Source organism: Lissotriton vulgaris, chromosome 12 (assembly GCF_964263255.1).
Source record: "Lissotriton vulgaris chromosome 12, aLisVul1.2, whole genome shotgun sequence".
NCBI classification, from domain to species: Eukaryota; Metazoa; Chordata; class Amphibia; order Caudata; family Salamandridae; genus Lissotriton; species Lissotriton vulgaris.
Genome location: NC_141700.1, coordinates 555,390,375 through 555,409,063, shown reverse-complemented (window position 1 = coordinate 555,409,063; position 18,689 = coordinate 555,390,375). Strand labels below are relative to the sequence as shown.

At 44.0% G+C, this 18,689-nt stretch overlaps 1 protein-coding gene across 1 annotated transcript in view; it reads right to left on the bottom strand.

Annotated features, from left to right (window-relative positions):
• The window catches only part of LOC147677730 (uncharacterized), a 218,773-nt gene extending 200,534 nt beyond the window's left edge, over window positions 1-18,239 (bottom strand). Inside the window, exon 1 of the mRNA XM_086945369.1 lies at window positions 18,119-18,239. Within this exon, the coding sequence (XP_086801495.1) occupies window positions 18,119-18,164 (46 nt within the window). The 5' untranslated portion in view covers window positions 18,165-18,239. The remainder of the gene's footprint in view (window positions 1-18,118) is intronic.
• Window positions 18,240-18,689: the final 450 nt, after the last annotated feature.

The following is an 18,689-nucleotide window of genomic DNA, read 5'->3' as shown; positions in this document are numbered from 1 at the left end:
GTGTTTCCTTATGACACAAGAAGTGTCTGTTTGATTTCTTCCAAGAAAAGGAGACACGCGTTCTGGCGGCTGCCGAACGTATGGATTGGGAACTGTTTCCTTTGTCGGGCATATAAGGAAATAGTGAAGGGGTTCTCGGCTGAGACCTGTTTCGTTTACTACTTTGGAGTCCCAGCGTTGTTTGTTGATTCGGTGGGAGGATTCTGCACATCGTGAGTACTAGCGTTCTCGGCTGAGACGCTCTGCTGTTTTCAGTTATGTTATCCGGATAACATCCATAATCACAGAACTTGGCTCTTGATGTGAATTGGAACATTTATGTGGAACTTAATTCTACGTATAGAGACAAAAACTTAGTTGTTCTCCCACGGATTGAAGTAGTCGTGCGAGACTGTCATTTGTTTTTGGGACTTCCTACAGAAACTGATATTTTCCTCTCTTTTTTGATGAATTCACAAAGGGGATTATTTTCTTATGATTAAAAGGGAAGACTGGAAGGTATGCATGTTTATGGAGAGAGGTGATTGCTGGTGCTTGTTGTGAGAACATCAGGTTTGAATACTGCTTTTGGTTTATGTTTTTCAGCATTAGATGCTAGGGTATCGAGGCGTTTATCTGATACCTGCCAAGAAAGAGGAGGAGAACAGTCTACAGTTAGTTGACGTGGTAGGTGTTGTTCTAGCGAGAATTGACTGAGTGAATTCCTGTACTTACCTTGTGTGTTGTCTTCTTTTCTCGTTTCAGCCTCCCTTTCCCGTTCCAGACGCTTCCTTACCTTTCCCTCGCCTGATTTCCTTTATGCTCTGTGTAATAAATACAGTCAGAGTATAGGGCAATCTGGAGGTGGACCCCTTTTAAGCATCACCTGATCCTGAGGAAGTGTGGTCGTGACAGATAATTCGTTTGGGAAACATGGCCATATTTATCATGTCGCTGCGGATATCTTCTCATATTGCAAGTATTGTCTACTGCCTAGTGTGAAAGACTCTGTTGCATCCTCATGCGTGATAAATTGGCCCCCAAGTTATAAGTTACCCAAAAACAGCACCCATCTTCTCATTTCTGTACTGACATTACCTTAGATATTTTAACAAATGGTCTAAGTTCCCACAGTGGCATGTCCTGTGCATATGGGCGCCGCAATACCTTCGTGACTGCGTGGGCCCATGTACGGCATACCTGCCCTATGAAAGAGGGCATGTCCGACAGCACTTGTGCCTCACACATGAGCAACACAGGCAGTGCCCGACTACTGTAGGATCCCTTCAAGAGACTTTTCTCCCAGTTATCCGCCGTATCCAGCCAGTGGATCGTATGTTGGAGGTGTGCGCCATATAGTAGAGTTCTATGTTGGGAATCTCAATCCAACCCCTCTCCCAGGTTTGTTTAAGTATGTGTAGTCCTATCCGTTTTCTTTTGTCACCTCAAAGTAAGTCCATGAGCAAGCTATCGAGCTCGCTGAAGTGCAGACGGGGAATCTCATAAAGTGTACTTTGCAGTGCATACTGACATCTGGGGAGGACCGCCATTTTGACAAATGCCGCTCTGCCCATCAGTGACAGCGGAAGGTCCCTCCAGAGATGTCCTTAGACCCTCCAGCACCCTTCCCATGATGTGATCTAGGAATTTCTGTTTGGTATAAGCCATTCTGACGCCCAGATATCGGACCCTTTTGGATCCCCACTGATGGGAGTGTCTCCATCCTAACCCCAGATAGAGTACCCATCGGAAACAGTTGGGATTATTAATGTTTACTAAGATTCCCAATACCTCCCCAAAGGCCTGCAGAGAGTTTAGGAGTATGGGGACAGAGGGCCTGATTAGTATGTCGGGGTTGGATCACCAACAGGTTGTTGGTTGCAGTCCGACTGCCCACATCCCTGCGGTCCAACTGCTGCATTACGATGCTGGTGGTCAGACCCTAATCTGTGAGATACAAGACCGCCGACTTCACCATAGATACTGATGGGGCGGTGATTGGAGCAGTGTCCTACAATGGCAGTGGCGCAAAGGCAGGCACCGCCTTCGGGGTTACAATATCCCTTTCCTACAGGCTTTTCACGGCTGGAACACCGCCATGAAAAGGTTGTCAGGATGGGATATGGGGGGCCCAGGGCCCGTCCTTTGTGGGCCACTGAAAAGTGGCATTGGGAGCACTCACCTCAGTGCACCGTGTGCCATGCACAACATGGTGCATGGGACACGAAGTGCGGACGTGCAGGAGGTGCTGTAGGGAGTCGGCATATGCTGCAGCCCTTTACCAGGGCTTCAGCATTCCCCCAGTGAGTTTGCGACTGGCAGCTTAGCGGTTGCATCGTAATACAATGGTCAGACCGTCCACATGCTTGTCAGTGGTTTCCTGACTGCAGCAATAGCAGTTGGTGGTCTGGCCGCTCGGCATCAAAATGATGCCCATTGTGTTGCTTGCTTTCATATACACCAGAGTGTCGTCGAAGTACAATGATACCACATGGGTGGTCTCACCTACCGGAAACTCACCCCCAGGGCTCCAATGTCTGACGCATTCTTTAGACACTTTAAGCAATTTGGAATGAAAGTAGCTTTTTAAAGCACAGTTGCCCAATACATTGTGCAAACAACTTAGGTTTTTAAAACTAGTTCTGAAGTAATCAAATCAAAACCACTTTATTCGATTAATAATAATCATAAAAGTATACTATACAAAATACAGAAATAGTGCCAGATGTACCTAAGTTCTCAATAAAAACAGTTTAAAAACAGTTGCACATTAAAATCAGTTTATCACTTTCCTTGTATCTCATAACGTCAGGTGATACAGTGCTGTTGGGTCCGCCAGTCTAAAATTCCTGCAACGAAGAGATACTACGAGGAAATTTGCAACACTAAACATAGTCACAGGGGATTCCATTAATTGTAGGTAGAGTAGTGCTGGTTTAGTCTGTAAAAACCCCTTATCTTTTAATAGTGGAAAAATAAACTTTATTCTACCTCTGGTATAGAAGGAACAAAAAAAGGTAAAATGCATTGTATCTTGGAGTGAGTGATCGTCACACTTACAAGGGGCAGCATCGTCAGGCTTACACCATCCCTTAGAATCACTTAATACCAAATGGATCTGATTAAATCGAAATTTCGTTAACAGCCTTCGGTGGAAAGGGATTGTTACAGTAGAGAGGTACGGTTGAATCGATAAAGACGAGATAAGCAGGTAATGGGCCCTTACCGTGGGTTTTCTTAATTCTACCGTTTCCCGCTCCTGCTCTCTAATCCTTATGAAATTTGTTTTGACCCAGGTTAGGTCAGCTTTCCTCAGGCCCTCTGGGTTTGTGAATATCTCTGGGCGCCCCAGTTCCCTAGCTGTTGTTTTAATGAAGGACAACCACTGGATTTCCTTAGCTCTCTCTAATTTCATACAGTCCCTTCGAATCACTTGATTCAGGGTAAGATTAGGGTTCGTCCAGATTTTAATCCATAATAAAATAGGGGCCATGCTTATTATATCTGCGATATAACCCTTGCCTAACTCAAGGTGGACCGCAAAGGTAGCCGTTGATTGGGGAAGGGCTAAGAGGGCACAGAGGAATTTATTTTCCTCTTTCTGGATGGACTCAGATTGTTTATAGCCCCATATTGCAGCCCCATACCTTGCGATTGAGATGGTTTTTGCATTATAAATGGATAAAATTGCTTCGCGCGGTTTTCCCGCTAACCTTTTAGCGAATCCCAATATTGCAGCTGACGATCTTCTCACAGCATTTACTTTAGTGGTAAATTGGGGAACCCATGAACCTTTGTCGTCAAACACGACCCCCAAATACGTGAAGACTTTCACTCTAGAGATTACAGAGTCATTACAATAAAAAGATTTAATATTGTTCTTTCTCGAGCCCAGTGACATGACATGCGATTTTCCATTATTAATCACTAAGTCCAATGATTTCATAAAATCCCTGAAGGAGTTTAGTAGTCTTTGTAACCCAAGTGGTGTCCGTGCCAATAAAACGGCATCATCCGCGTATAGGAGTACTGGGATAGACGTTCCTCCCATACGCGGTATGTCAGGTGTCGCCTTTTCCAATGTATTTTCCAGGGAATTTATATATAAGGTAAATAGCATTGGGGCAAATATGCACCCTTGGCGTACCCCCTGCCTGATTTAAACCCTGTAGCGCATTTACCCTCCTGTGTCATCCTTATTGATGAATACAGGTCCCTGTGTAACTCAGCCAAAAAATACACCAATGGCCGAGCAATCCCTAGATCCAGGAGTATAGTCCACAGCCTCGACCTATTGACTAGGTCGACGGCCGTGGACAGATCCATAAATCCCAGGAAGATTGAGCCCTTGGCAGCAACCTGTATATTTATTTATTATTAAGTGTAAATTGAGGCACTGGTCCTCCGTGCCTCTGCCAGATCTAAACCCATACTGGGCATTAGTTAAGATATCTTTCTCAGAAACCCAGGCTGATATTTTGGCTAAAATAACTTTTCCCAAGATTTTGATAGAAGAGTCTATTAGAGATATGGGCCTATAGCACCTAGGATCCCCCTTTGACCCTTTTTGAACACAGGGATAATAATTGAACAAGATCATGATGCCGGAAACCCAGTTGCAGATGATGAATTAAAAACATTTGTTAATATTTTAGCCCAATATTTGGGGTTGGCTTTGTACAAGTCAGAGGGCACACCGTCAGGGCCTGGGGCCTTATGTCCAGCCATACCCTCTATCGCTTTCTCAACCTCCTCTACAGTAAATGTCATTGGTAGGCATGGAGGGTCGGTAATGGGGGCCTCAAAGGTTTCTAGCTCTATGTTACTCCCATAGATTGTTTCAAAATGACTTAGCCAGTCCTTCTCTGAGATGTTAACTTCTAGCAAGGAATTCTTAGTGCCGGTAAACAACGGGTTGTTAACAATTGCCCAAAACTTAGAGCTATCCCTAATTGTTGCCTTTTCCATCAGTGCTACCCAGGCCTCTCTCTTAATTTCGTTTTTGCGTACCTGTATTATGGATTTATACTCCTTCCTGAGCAACGCCACTTGCAGTTTATCCCTAGGTTTATTTTTGAGAGCCTTCATGAGCAGGTTATGAGCTCTGGAACATTTATGGTCAAACCATCCCTTAGCTGGGTTTACTTTAGACCGGGTATTGACTGTAAGTTCTTTGGCCACTTGAAGACAGATTACTTCATAGGTGGCAATTACGTCCCCCCCATGTTTTGCAGGATCAGCACAAGTATTAAGTTCAGCGCCAACCTTCGTGCTAATAATATTAAAAAAGTCTTCGGGGGTAACTTTATTCCATTTTAGCCTTCTCCCTTGATCTTTAACTTTTACCTCGATTACGGCTTCTGTAGTGGCCATTTTGTTAAAAAAAGAAATAGTATTATCCAGTTTTCGTACTACCGGATTATGGTCACTGAAAGTTGAGAATACAGCATTATAAAAAATTACAAAACTTAAGAGTCCTGGGGATATAAATATATAATCTATTATTGATTCACTATCCCTAGCTCTGTACGTTACAACACGGTCATTCCTATCAACAAACCCTGTCTCATACAAATCAGAGTTTGAAAGGAGATCCTCCAGAGCTTCCCCCTTAGAGCTATGTTCAAAATGTTGGGGGGATGAGTAATCGGGCCCTTCGCTATCTCTATACTGACAATTTAAATTGCATAAGTGTACATTAAAATCACCCATCAAAATATAATGAACAAACGTGGTTTGATTTTCCTTATATAATTTAAAAAAAATTGACAGTGAATGGAGATGCTCATTTGGGGACTCACCTTGAATGGAATTGTAAAAATTAATAAGTAATAATTTAGTATTATTTGCCAAACTAACTTCCACTATTAGGAAATTAGGGGACAAAGAGTCAAGCATATTAGCTGTACCTGCTATATTTACTGAAACCAGAAGATTGAGGCCCCCTCTGTCTCTCCCTGCTGTCGAACTACGAGCAGGTCCAAAATATGATGTGTAACCATTAACCCAAAAGTCACACTCTCTATCCCAGGTCTCCTGTAGGGCTACAATATCGTACTCTTTCACAAATTTTAACCAGGCATTATCGTCCCTTTTTGAGCGTAGCCCTGCAATATTCCAGCTTATCAATTTTACCTTCTCCACCGACCCCTCAGTGTTGTTTGCTATATTTTGCAGTGTATTTTGGGCCGTACTAGCAGGGCCAGCCAGTCAATCAATCTCCCCAACCTGAGACAAAGGGGAAAATCGGTTAGATAAAGCCAGACCCTCACTAATCTCCTTACTGTATGTATTACGAGGCTTTGGTAGTAACCCCGGGGCATATTACCAAGGGCCCTTATCGCCGCTTTGGCAGGACTTTTTCCCGCTGAAGCGGCGATAATTTGATCGCCCTATTACCAAGCTGTCGCTAACACCAGCTAGCGACAGCTAATAGGCGATAGCGAGCATCTTGGGGCCCACTTTGCATGTCAGCGATATTTATCGCTAATGACATGCAAAGTGGGCGTGCCAAGATGTTAGCGACTGAAATTAGTCGCTAACATCGCTATCTCCTATTACCTACAAAGGCGTAGTTTTGGAAATATTCGCGCTAAGCGCGAATATCTCCAAAAGCTAACACCTGCCCAGAGCAGTTCTTAGCCATGTTATCCAATGGGAAGTGGATAACATGGCTAAGAGCATTGTCACGATAATGTGTGAATATCGCTGTATTTCCAGCGATATTCACGCATTTCGAATGATTTTTATCGTTTCTGAGATAAAACTTGATGATAGCAAGGTATATCAGCGATAAAAATCGTCGTAGCGCGGCGATAAAATTATTCCCGCTAACCCTGCTTAGCGATAAATATCGCTATTTCTAGGTAATATGCCACCCCGCTTTTTGGGTTACCCAGCTAGGTCGGTACTCTCTAGCCGGTTGAACGGGGATGTTTAGGATAGGCCACTTTAGATCACTAGTGCTCCGAACCTGGTGTACCTTCTCTCTCGTGTTACACGTTCTAGCACGGGGTAGAAAAAACCCAATGGCATTGCTCTGATACCTCCAACCTCATTGTCTAATTTGGAGGCATCCCAGAACAAACGGGTCACCTCATTGGATTTGTTCAAATTTACAATGAGGCAGTTCCCTCTTCAGATGTTTTTTGTGTAACCCAACCACTCTACTTGTCTACCCGTAATTATACTAGAGGAAATGTTTTTATCCCCTGTGCAGTTTTCATTACACCAGATCTTTATATTTGTTAACAGCGTTTCTGAGGATTCTACCTCACCATCGTTCAATGGGGGGACATTAACTATTATAGCAACAAAGGGGATAGATTCGGGGGGAGATTAGTAGTGGGGAGGGAAGCCAATACTTTGTCCTTCGTAGGATCCCTTCTATTCTTCAAAACCCTCGTTGGAGAAGTGGATCTTTTGGGGCCTGAACCCAACAGCGGACCCTTGGTGCCATTGCCATCCCGGGGAGAAACTGGGTTAATTGGGAGCGTTACTGAGCTTTGAGACTTAGTGGAGGATAGTAATCCGCTCTCATCCTTCCCCCCATGGGCCACGGTTTTTTGGGCCCAAGGAGTTTTTGGAAAAGGACATGTCAGCAAGTTTGGGGATTGTTCCTTTGTTAACAAAAAAGCGTTCAAGCGCTCACATTTTTTTTAAAGTCCGCGCTACACATTCATTCAGAGTGTCAATAATGTCTTTAGAGATCCGTATCAATGTAGATTCCAGTTTCTCAGAGAAAATGTTCTCCACTAAGTCCCTAATGGAACCTTCTAGGTGACTGGGTATTCTCGTTCCTCTTTTCGCCGGGGTAGCATTTAGCAACTGATGGAGCGAGTTTCAGAAGTAATTTTATTCTGACTCGTGAAGTTATACTTCCATAACTATTAATTATATTAATGTGTTTGTGCATGGTTTTTATTAACCAACCTAGAATAAAATGTGAACAAAGACACGTGGGACTAACATTACCTGCTTTATGTTGCATCTGCAAGAACGTTAAAAAATAATTTATTAACCTTGTCTAATGTCTTCGTCAATATTAATGCGGCTGTTTAATTAATAGCATGTGCTTATTTTATATGTGCTTTTGTCTATGTTGTGTCTTTTTATTTTTGCACAGGTTCGTGAATAATCCTGCTAGCCTAAAAAGAAGAATGGTAGATATTTTCTCTGTATAAGTGTGCTTTATGCTAGATAACATAAACTAAGGGTTAACATTAGCAATGGTGGGTGGGTAACAGAATGGGTCTCAATTCTCTAATTAATTACTGTCTTGTGTTTGTTTAAATATTAGTTTCCGTGTGGGCCTTCCTTGAAAGATGGCTGACTGGCAGTACTGCTAAGGACGAGACTTGACCAGAGTGAAGCTTTCACTCACGTGCTGAAAAAGAATGTTTCCTGCCAAGACAAAAGAATAATGTGCAGGACTGTTGTCGGTTGAGTCTACGTGTTCTTGGAGTGCACCAAGGACAGTGAGCCTGCTTTGCTTGCCAAGTTCAGGAAGTAAACGTTCTTTTGCCTAGTTTATTGTTGCAAACTTAAGGAAGCTGGAAGGATGGAATCTAAGAACAATAAGGGCTTATGATGTGCCCCGGACTTGGTTACGAACGAGTGGCATGTTGGTGGACTGACATGGCTCAGCCAATTATGAAGCTGGATTTTTGGTGTCTTTTAGAATTTAGATACTTAGTTAGAATAGGTATAAAAACTGGCCCCTTGACAAGTGAGCGTCTCCTCACTTTCCGATTTCCGAGAGACGATGATATGCTGATGGACTTCTTATTCATGGAAGCATTAACAGGGCTTATGACTTTATATTTTTCCCTTTAGGTAAAGTGAGTCAGTTAGGGAAATAGATTTAGGGAATGAAAATCGTTTAATTAATATTTATGCTTCTGAGGATTTTGAGTTGCCATGATCAATGTGCCTTTATTAATAAAACTGCTAATAGATAATGCTAATAAATAAAGTTTTCATTTAAATATGCTCATTCTTTGAAAAATAAAATAGATTTTAAAAAGTCAAGCTGGCCTTGATTATTTGTGTTAGTTACCATCAGTTTGATTCTATCAACCTGAGTGGCTTAATTAAATGATTCCGTTATTTTACCATGGTTATGATGATGATAAACTGCAGTTATATATAAAGTGTATATAATTTATAGATAGGTTTGATTAATTAGGCCACATGATTCAGTTGCCAAATATCTGTCTCGGTTTCTTATGGGCCTTGTGAGAGTTTATGATTAATGGTGAGTATTGTGGTGTTAGGCAGAGTAGTTGAGACAAAATTTCTTTAGTGGCGCTGGATCAATTTCTCTGGTAGCAGAGTTACGGTTACTATGGTAACGAACATGCTACATGGTAGTTACATAGGATACATGTCTAAAACATGTTAAGTTTGTTCACTTGTTACATGTTGTCGAAAGGTCTTTTCCAGCAGTGTGAAAATTCCTAGTTGTTCTGGCCAGAGTATAGTAGTGTGACAGGTGAAGTTACACAGTGCATTTGTTCTGTTTCAAAAAGGTGGTATTGATATGTCACTAGTGTTGTGGACGTACAGCACAAGTTTAGGGACCTTAGGTGTGTTAGGTTAAATAAATAGTGAGGATTGTCTATGAAATCGTAGCTTTGAGTATAGGGACTTGGAGCCCGTTTTAAAACTCTCTGTGAAAAGAGTAATAGGATTTATCCAAGCTTGAGTGAAGGGTAAGGAAGCGTCTTCTATTCTTACTGGCGATTCAGGATTTCAATGGTTGGTTAAAGTCCTGCCAAGATTTCATGTATGTATGATTAGGGTTTCCGTTTGAATGCGTAAATGATTTTGTGAAAATAGCGCTATCTATTTTATGCGAAAGAATTTCTGAATGACTGTAAAAACTATCGCTTTACTTAGCGAAACAGACAAATGGTTCCTTTTTCTGTAGTTACTAATTGAAATTCATTGAAAAGTATTGTTAAAATGGCGCCGTGAAAAATTCTTGTGAAGGAGGGGTGAGTTTACAGAGTAGGACACAGCAAAGCTGCAGCGGCAGTGTACGTCACTGGGTTCGCACTGTGATTGGTTAGCATACGTCACAGCAAGGGCACTGATTGGTTCACGTGACTGAAACGAGCAGAAAGCTGATTGGTCCTTTCTGAAAACATTATTTCTATTGGTTGAGCAAGGTAGTGACGTGGCTTAACCTGATTGGCTTGTTGGTGACTTTCGCGCATTAATAATGAACTATTATTGAGTAGATTTATTATTTATTATGATTTTATTTTGAGTTTTTATAGAGCGCGAACTTGACCCGTTAGGGTATCAGAGCGCTTTACAGGAATCAGCCTTAGTAGACAACAGACATGGAGCAGTGGCTGGATACATAAGGGATAAAAGGACAAGCAATTCCATTTACATATACATTTTATGAAAAACGAAGATCCCAGGGTCCCGGAGGTTCCGGGTGGATAGTGTCAGGGTACTCCAGCAGGATGCATTAGACGAAAGTAGAGCAATGGTCTCTGGTTGAATAGGAGGCAAAATTTAGCCGAGGAATTTGCCCATTAGGAAGGTTTTGACATAATTTTTTAAGCGAGCCAGAGAAGGGATTCTTCTAATGGCGGGTGGGAGTGAGTTGCATATTCCCGGTGCGACCCTACAGAAGGCTCGATTGTAAGTTTTCCTTTTCTGAAAACGGGCAGGTTGGAGCAAGAGGTCGCTGGTGGATCAGGAGTTTCTGGTTCCTCTGGATATCACGAGTTTCTGGGCCAGATATGCAGGGGAGTTTGAGTATAATGACTTGTGCGTGGTACATGCCAATTTGAGTTGGATTCTGGCCTGTAGAGGAAGCCAGTTCAGAGCTTTCAGATTTGGTGAAATGTGGTTGTATTTCGGTGAGCCTGTTATTTGTCTGGTGGCCACGTTAAGGCAGGCTTTTAAAGGTGCCAGGGAGATCTTAGGTAGACCCGAGAAGGTAGATCAGCCATATTCGAGTCTAGAGATGACTAGTGACTCGACTGCCATTTTTAGGTCGGGAGTATCAAGGAAGGGTTTCAGTTTCCTTAGGTAGCTCAGGTGGAATCTGGCTGATTTGGCCATTAAATTGATGTGGTCCTGCATGCTCAAGTCACAGTCCAGGGTTATTTCAAGCGATTTTGCCGAGTCCACGATGGTCGCAGGGCAGTTTAAGGCTGTGATGGCCTTAATCCATACCTGAGTCTCGGGTTGGTTTTGGGTGGGGAAATTTGAAGAAATTCTGTCTTCTTTGCGTTGAGTTTGAGTTGGTTAGGAGGAGAGCCATCGGGCAGTCAGTTTCAAGGCTTCATTCAGGGAAAGAATCTCCTTGAGGGAGGAGATTTTGATGTAGATCTGGATGTCGTCAGTGTACATATGGTAGGAGATATTTACGGTGTGCAGTGCTTCGGCTAGCAGTTCAAGGTAAAAGTTGAAGAGGGTAGGGGACAGGGTTGACCCTTGGGAGACTCCAACCGTGACCGGAGAAGGAGCAGACAGGTTACCGTTAATTAGGAATCTCTGAGACCGGTTATGAAGGAAGGACCTAAACCATTCAAGAACAGAGCCATCTATTCCCAACCTGAGTTTGAAGCATTCGAGTAGTTTTTCATGGTTGACCATGTCGAAGCCCGAAGATAGATCTAGGAGGATTAGGAGACAGGTTTTGCCTTGGTCATGGGCTTAGAGGGCATCATCCACGATATGGAGAATGGTGGTTTCCATGCTGTGCCCTGGCCTGAAACCGGATTGGGAGTCATCTAGTAGGTGGAAGTTGGTGATGTGTTGGCTCAGGTGCTGTTGCACACACTTCTCCAGAACTTTAGCTAAGAGTGGGATGTTAGAAATAGGTCTAAAACTGTCAGGGGAGGCAGGGTCAAGCTCCGTTTTTTTAAGATGGGTAGGCCTTGGCTGGCTTTCAGAGAGACGGGTATCGATCCCTGAAGCAGGGAGGCGTTAATTGCTGCAGTCCAGCTAGGAATGATGGATTGGGCAGCGGCAGCTAGGCAGTTAGAGGGGAGTGGGTCATTAAAGTGGTTGTTCGGGTTTAAGACGGATAGGATTTTCGAGACAGAACGTTTGTCATAGATTTTGAAGTTGGTCCAGTGCGCTTGGTTTTTGGAAGAAGCCTGTGGAGGCAGCTCGGAGGGAGAAGGCAGATCTGGAAGGGGTTGAGAATAAGTAACGGATCTAAGTTCTTTACCTAAGGCTGTGATTTTGTCAGAGAAATAAGAGGAATATTTCTCAGATGATATTAGTGACTATGGGGTTTCTTTTGATGTTTTGGCCAGTTTGTTGGATTGGTGTTTGATCAATTCGAAGAGTTTGCGGGGTCTGTTCTTGGCGTTCCCCAGTTCAGACCTGAAGAATTCTTTTTTGAGTTGAGGATGTTCCTGTTGTAGGCATTTCTGGCCTGGCGGAGAAGTTTTAAATGTGCGGCTGAGGGGTGCTGTCTCCAGATTCTTTCTGACTGCCAAAGAGATTTCCTCTCGCTGTTGAGGGACCCAATGAATCAGGGGTTTCTGTCTTTGATTTGGGTTCTTTTTAGTTTTAGTTTAGATGAAAATACTTTTCTCTCCTCCAGCCCAAAACCTCACCCCACACCTCTTGCATGACTTACTGCAGAATCTCGTGTTGTTAGAAATCCAAAGGTTCCTCTGCGTGCCAAATTTGTGTCCTAATTTTACCAAAATACAGATGTAACAGTTTTTATCCCAGAGCGTTAGTAAATTATGAACTGATACCTGCAATTTCAGTAGTATTGCTTATTTTGGACATTCCGACGACTGACAGGTACATAACTGGGGGAATTGCCCAGTTGTACAACATTTATCCCTAATTGCAGAAAATCTCCACGTGTAATAGTGCTAGTAATTTGTTTTGCTCAAAAGTTTCGATGCTGAACTTTTCCCAACATTAGGCAACTAACACTTCCATGACTCTCTCTTGGAAATGTCCACACCTAACCTAACCCAGCTGAAATGTAGGCCCACAGAGCTATTGTCCCACTTTTCTAAGTGCCATTTGCACCATAAAGGACTGGAGAGCTTAAGTCTGTGAGTAAAACGGGTCTTCTGATTTGCGTACATAGTTGATACTTTCTACACACCTAAATGCCACTTTGTGTAGACCGCACAAATTAAGCAAAACAGAACATTATATCTGGCTCTATTTATATGCAAAAACGTTGCAAAAACTTTGCATGTCTTGGATACCATAAAAACATTTATTTACTTCAAGCTTATATTTAAATTGACAAGAGGTGTGCGCTCAATCTGTTGTAACTTTGTGAACCCTGACATTCCTACATTCAAAAGGCTGTGAAGTCAGGCAGTGACTTAGAAAGGGTGCAGTGGGCCCTAAAGTAAGCAAGGAAAATGGCCCCCATTATCCGGTTTGGAAGTCAAAAAGAGTTACACTTAGGGTGCTGTGGGTCTCTTCCAGCCTACTACACCTGCTGCACTATTGACAGCCAAAGGTAATACGTCACCCGGTGCTGCAGGGCTTTTAATGATTAACATCAGGTCAAAGGGCAAGGAAGCTCAGCAACCAAACCACTGTCAGGAATTTTGTTTCGAAAAATGTATAGAGGCTCTGATATGCTAGTGAAGTTGTTTCCTGAGTTTGCCAGGAAAGTTCTTCAGTGAACGGAGACGTGTTTCCCAGAATTAGTCGGTCTCGGAAACGAAGAGCGTATTTCCGTTTGCTACTATTAAGGGGATTTCTGTGATGACGGCACGATATATTTTAGGTCTTTTATTGAAAATAGTTGTTAAACTAAGCAGTGGCTTGATGCATTTCAAGAGATGTGCGAAGGAAATATCAAGAAAAACATGTACTGTTGTTACCGATTTACTATTGAGGTATCTGTTGGATTTTATGGCGCTTTTGGACAAATCACTTGACACTAACTAGGGACATGCAATTAGGGTGACCAACTGGCATTGGTGCAAATTCAGGACGGTGAGTGTAAAAATTCAGGACAAAGGGTCAAAATTCAGGACACAAATTCAGGATAGGAGGTCAAAATTCAGGACAAAACTTCAGGACAATAGGTACGTTTTACAGACACATCAGAGGTCGCGCAATAGTATATAAGTAAGCCCAGCCATTTCCAAACATATTCAACCATTTGCAAACCTATCCATCATGTATCCTTCCATCTATCATTTCACTCATCCATCCCTTCATCCATCCCCTCATCCATCCTTTCACTCATCCTCCATTATCCATCCATCCATCTACCCTTTCACCCTATCCATCTGTACACTTATCCATCCACTCTTCATCCCATCCATCCATTCACTCATCCATTCAGCCATTTACCCTTTCACCAATCCAGCCATCCTTTCACTTACTAATCCTTCCACCCATCCACTCTTTTAGTCATCCATCCATCCTCCCTTTCTCTCTCCATCGACCCTTTCACTTAGCCTTCCTTCCATTCATCCATCCACCCACCCATCCATCCATCCATCCACTCATCCACTCATGAATCCATCCATTGCCCCTATCACTCATCCATCTATCATTTCACTCCTTCACACATCTATTCATCCTTTTGTCCATCTACCCTCCCTTTTACTCACTCATCCATCCTTACACCCACCCTTTCACGCATATGTCCATTCATTCACCCTTGCACTTATCAATCCATTAATTCATCCATCATTTCACTCATCCACCTATCCCCCATCATCCACCCACCATCCACCCACCCACTCATCCATCCTTTCACCCACCCACCATCCAATCCACTGATCCATCCTTTCACCCACCCACCATCCACCCACCCACTCATCCATCCAACCTTTCACCCACCCATCATCCATCCATGCATCCTTTCACCCACCCACTCATCATCCATCCATCCTTTCAACCACCCACTTATCCATCCATCCATCCATCCTTTCACTCACTCTCCATCCATCCATCCTTTCACCCACCCATCATCCATCCATCCATCCATCAATCTGTCCTTCCCCTCCTCATCCATCCATCCCCTCATCATCCATCCATCCTTTTCCCTCATCATCCATCCATCCTTTTCCCTCATCATCCATCCAGCCTTTCCCTCATCATCCATACATCCATCCTTTTCCCTCATCATCCATCCATCCATCCATCTGTCCTTCCCCTCATCATCCATCCATCCTTCCCCTCATCATCCATCCATCCTTTTCCATCATCCATCCATCCATCCTTTTCCCTCATCATCCATCCATCCATCCATCCTTCCCCTCATCATACATCCATCCTTTTCCCCTCATCATCCATCCATCCTTTTCCCTCATCATCCATCCATCCATCCCCTCATCATCCATCCATCCATCCTTCCCCTCATCATCCATCCATCCATCCTTTCACCCACCCCTCATCATCCATCCATTCCCTCATCATCCATCCATCCATCCTTTCACCCACCCCCTCATCATCCATCCATTCACCCTTCCCCTCATCATCCATCCTTTCACCCACCCCCTCATCATCCATCCATCCATCCATTTCCCCTCATCATCCATCCATCCTTTTCCCTCATCATCCATCCATCCATCCCCTCATCATCCATCCATCCATCCTTCCCCTCATCATCCATCCATCCATCCTTTCACCCACCCCTCATCATCCATCCATTCCCTCATCATCCATCCATCCATCCTTTCACCCACCCCCTCATCATCCATCCATTCACCCTTCCCCTCATCATCCATCCTTTCACCCACCCCCTCATCATCCATCCATCCATCCTTCCCCTCATCATCCATCCATCCTTCCCCTCATCATCCATCCTTTCCGTCATCCATCCATCCTTCCCCTCATCCATCCTTCCTTTCATCCATCCTTCCACTCACCCATCCATCCATCCCATCCATTTATCCTGCCCCTCATCCATCCATCCTTCCCCTCCATCCATCCATCCATCCTTCTCCTCATCCATCCATCCTTCCCCTCATCCATTTATCCTGCCCCTCATCCATCCATCCTTCCCCTCCATCCATCCATCCATCCTTCTCCTCATCCATCCATCCTTCCCCTCCATCCATCCTTCCCCTCATCCATTTATCCTGCCCCTCATCCATTTATCCTGCCCCTCATCCATCCATCCTTCCCCTCCATCCATTCATCCATCCTTCCCCTCATCCATTTATCCTTCCCCTCATCCATCCATCCATCCTTCCCCTCCATCCATCATCCTTCCCCTCATCCATCTTTCCCCTCATCAATCATCCAGCTACCCTTCCACCCATACATCCAGCTATTTACATTTTCTCTCCATCCTTACCCTCACTCATCAATCCATCTATCCTCTCTCATTATCCATTTATTCAATCTTTCATTCATCCATTCACCCTTTCACTAATTCATCCAGCCATTCACACATCCCTTCACTTACTTACTCGCCCACCTTTCCATATTAATTTTGAGCTGAGCCCTTTGAGAAGAGGCCCATCAAGAACTTCACCCTCGCTGCAAGAGCCATTCCAGGAGTGAGACAGAAGCCACCCAGGGCAGAGACAGGATCCACTACAGGAGGGGACAGGAGCCACCACAGGCGGGGGACAAGAGCCATCACATGGGGGGGGGTGGACTGGAGCCACAACATGGGGGGACAGGAGCAGGAGTCATCACAGGAGAGGGAACGTGATCCACCAGGGTGGGCACAGGGGTGGGCATGCAGTATTCTAGTATCATCTTGGGCTTCTCGCCCCCTTCTGCACAAGACAACGAGAAGACAGGCTCTCTGTTCAAAATACCATCCCCCACTGTGATGTACAGTACTTACAGGAGATACTCTAAGAGAACTGATTGAACTGATTGTCCTCCATACTTTGTTAATCAGTGTGGGTGCGATTGTGCCATTTCTTTATTGTATTACATTATGCATGTTTGAAGAACCGAGGTTTGCTTACATATTAGTGAAAGTAATTGAGCTCGGTGAAGAGAAGCAGGTGCTGCCTCGGTGTAATCAGGGGTGTAATCTGGCCGAGTCTAGGATGTTTGGGGCCCTGGGTAGAAATGGAATGTGTGACTGTGAGCCCCCGTCTAAATAGCAGATACAAGACGCATTCAGGGCTGTTTGCATGTGAATGGATGCCCCCTGCTCCTGAACCTGCAGCCCCTCCCTCTGTCACCTTCAAGCACCTCTTAACAGCTCATCAAGGGCTGGAGGTGTGAGGGTTGCCATCCCGCTGTGCCTCTACAGTGCTGCTGGGGGTCTGAGCTTTCATACAGCATCGGAGTCAAGAAGGGAGGTGGGGGCAAGCTGTGCCCGGTTAAAATTACGGACAAATGGCGTCCGTTAAAGAATCCTTCACGGACAACGGACAGACGGCCAAAATTACGGACTGTCCGTGAAATTTACGGACGGTTGGTCATGCAATGGAAGTCTTGATATGGATGGTATGGTGACAGAAAATGAAAGTCATTTCCAATGACTAAATGTCAACATTTTTATATTTTCAGATTACTGTAGGGAAATTGTCTGCAAAAAGGGTTTCAAACACCACGTTTATTCTATGGGCCGTGGCCATTCTGCTTAGACGTCTAGGTAATTTACCCGGAATCAACATTTTCAAAATGAGCAGGAATAGCCTCACCAAAAAGTTTCCCACTGCACGGTTTTCTACGGGTAGAAATCCAGGAGATTTCTGTTTCTTTTTCGCTGCAGCAGTTTAAAAAATATTTTATTCAGGCACCAAAATGCAAGCAAGACCTATTGCCTTTGCCAATGCTTGTTTTCTTTGCATTCTGGTAATTGTACTTGAATGTAAATAAGCAAGCTTAGCTGGATGAGCTACTCAGACATGGGACATTTTAGCTTCCCTGGCTCACCAGAAGAAAACCGTAGCACGAATGATGCACTGGAAATGGGAATGATACTCAGTCTTATGTCTGTAGAACGATGCTGCGCTCATCCTCTCTGTGACGTCATGCATTTCAAAGGCGGCGGATAGTCACACATGCAGTGTATTTTAAATACACTATCTCATAGTTGCAAAGCCACTGAAGCATTATCAACAGGTTTCAAAGACGATAGTATAAACATATAAATAATATTTTTTTTAAAGTGACTTCGATTAGTGACATCATAAAACAAAGATGGAATACGGTGCTTGTAATTTGGATTCTTTTTTTTTACCTGTTATCAGCTGGAGAATCAAAGTCATTGTCAGAAGAGTACGCATCCTGCCTGGCCCCGCTCTCCGTCCTTTCGTGTAGTTGCTGTTCCCTTTTCCTCTAGTCTAGCGCCTTTCCAGACTGATGGTTTGAGGAAGTCGTTTGTATTTTTTTAAAGTCACACGCCCCTCCTCTCTTTCGTAATGAAGTGGATTCACATGACTGCGTTGAGGGTAAATGGCTGATATTTCAATGTGTTTATTTCTGGCGGTGTGCGACTATCCTCTGTAGCCAGACCCAGAAGTCGTTATCCACACCTGGTACAATAAATCATTGGCAAACGAAGGGTGTACTTACTAGCATGACCTCGCTCAGGGCTTTCAGTGGGATGAAAAAACTGGGGGGTCTCTCAAAGGGGCGTGGCTTGAAACAGGTAAGCTACAAATGTGTGCTTAGCATAGTGTGCAGGCCCACTGGTAATTTGCTGATTCTGTCATTGCATCCAGCTATATAAAACAAGTGAGAAATGTCCGTCTGTAACGCAACTGGTGCTCATGGAAAGTGCTCTCATCCCTTCAGGTCAAGATCGCACG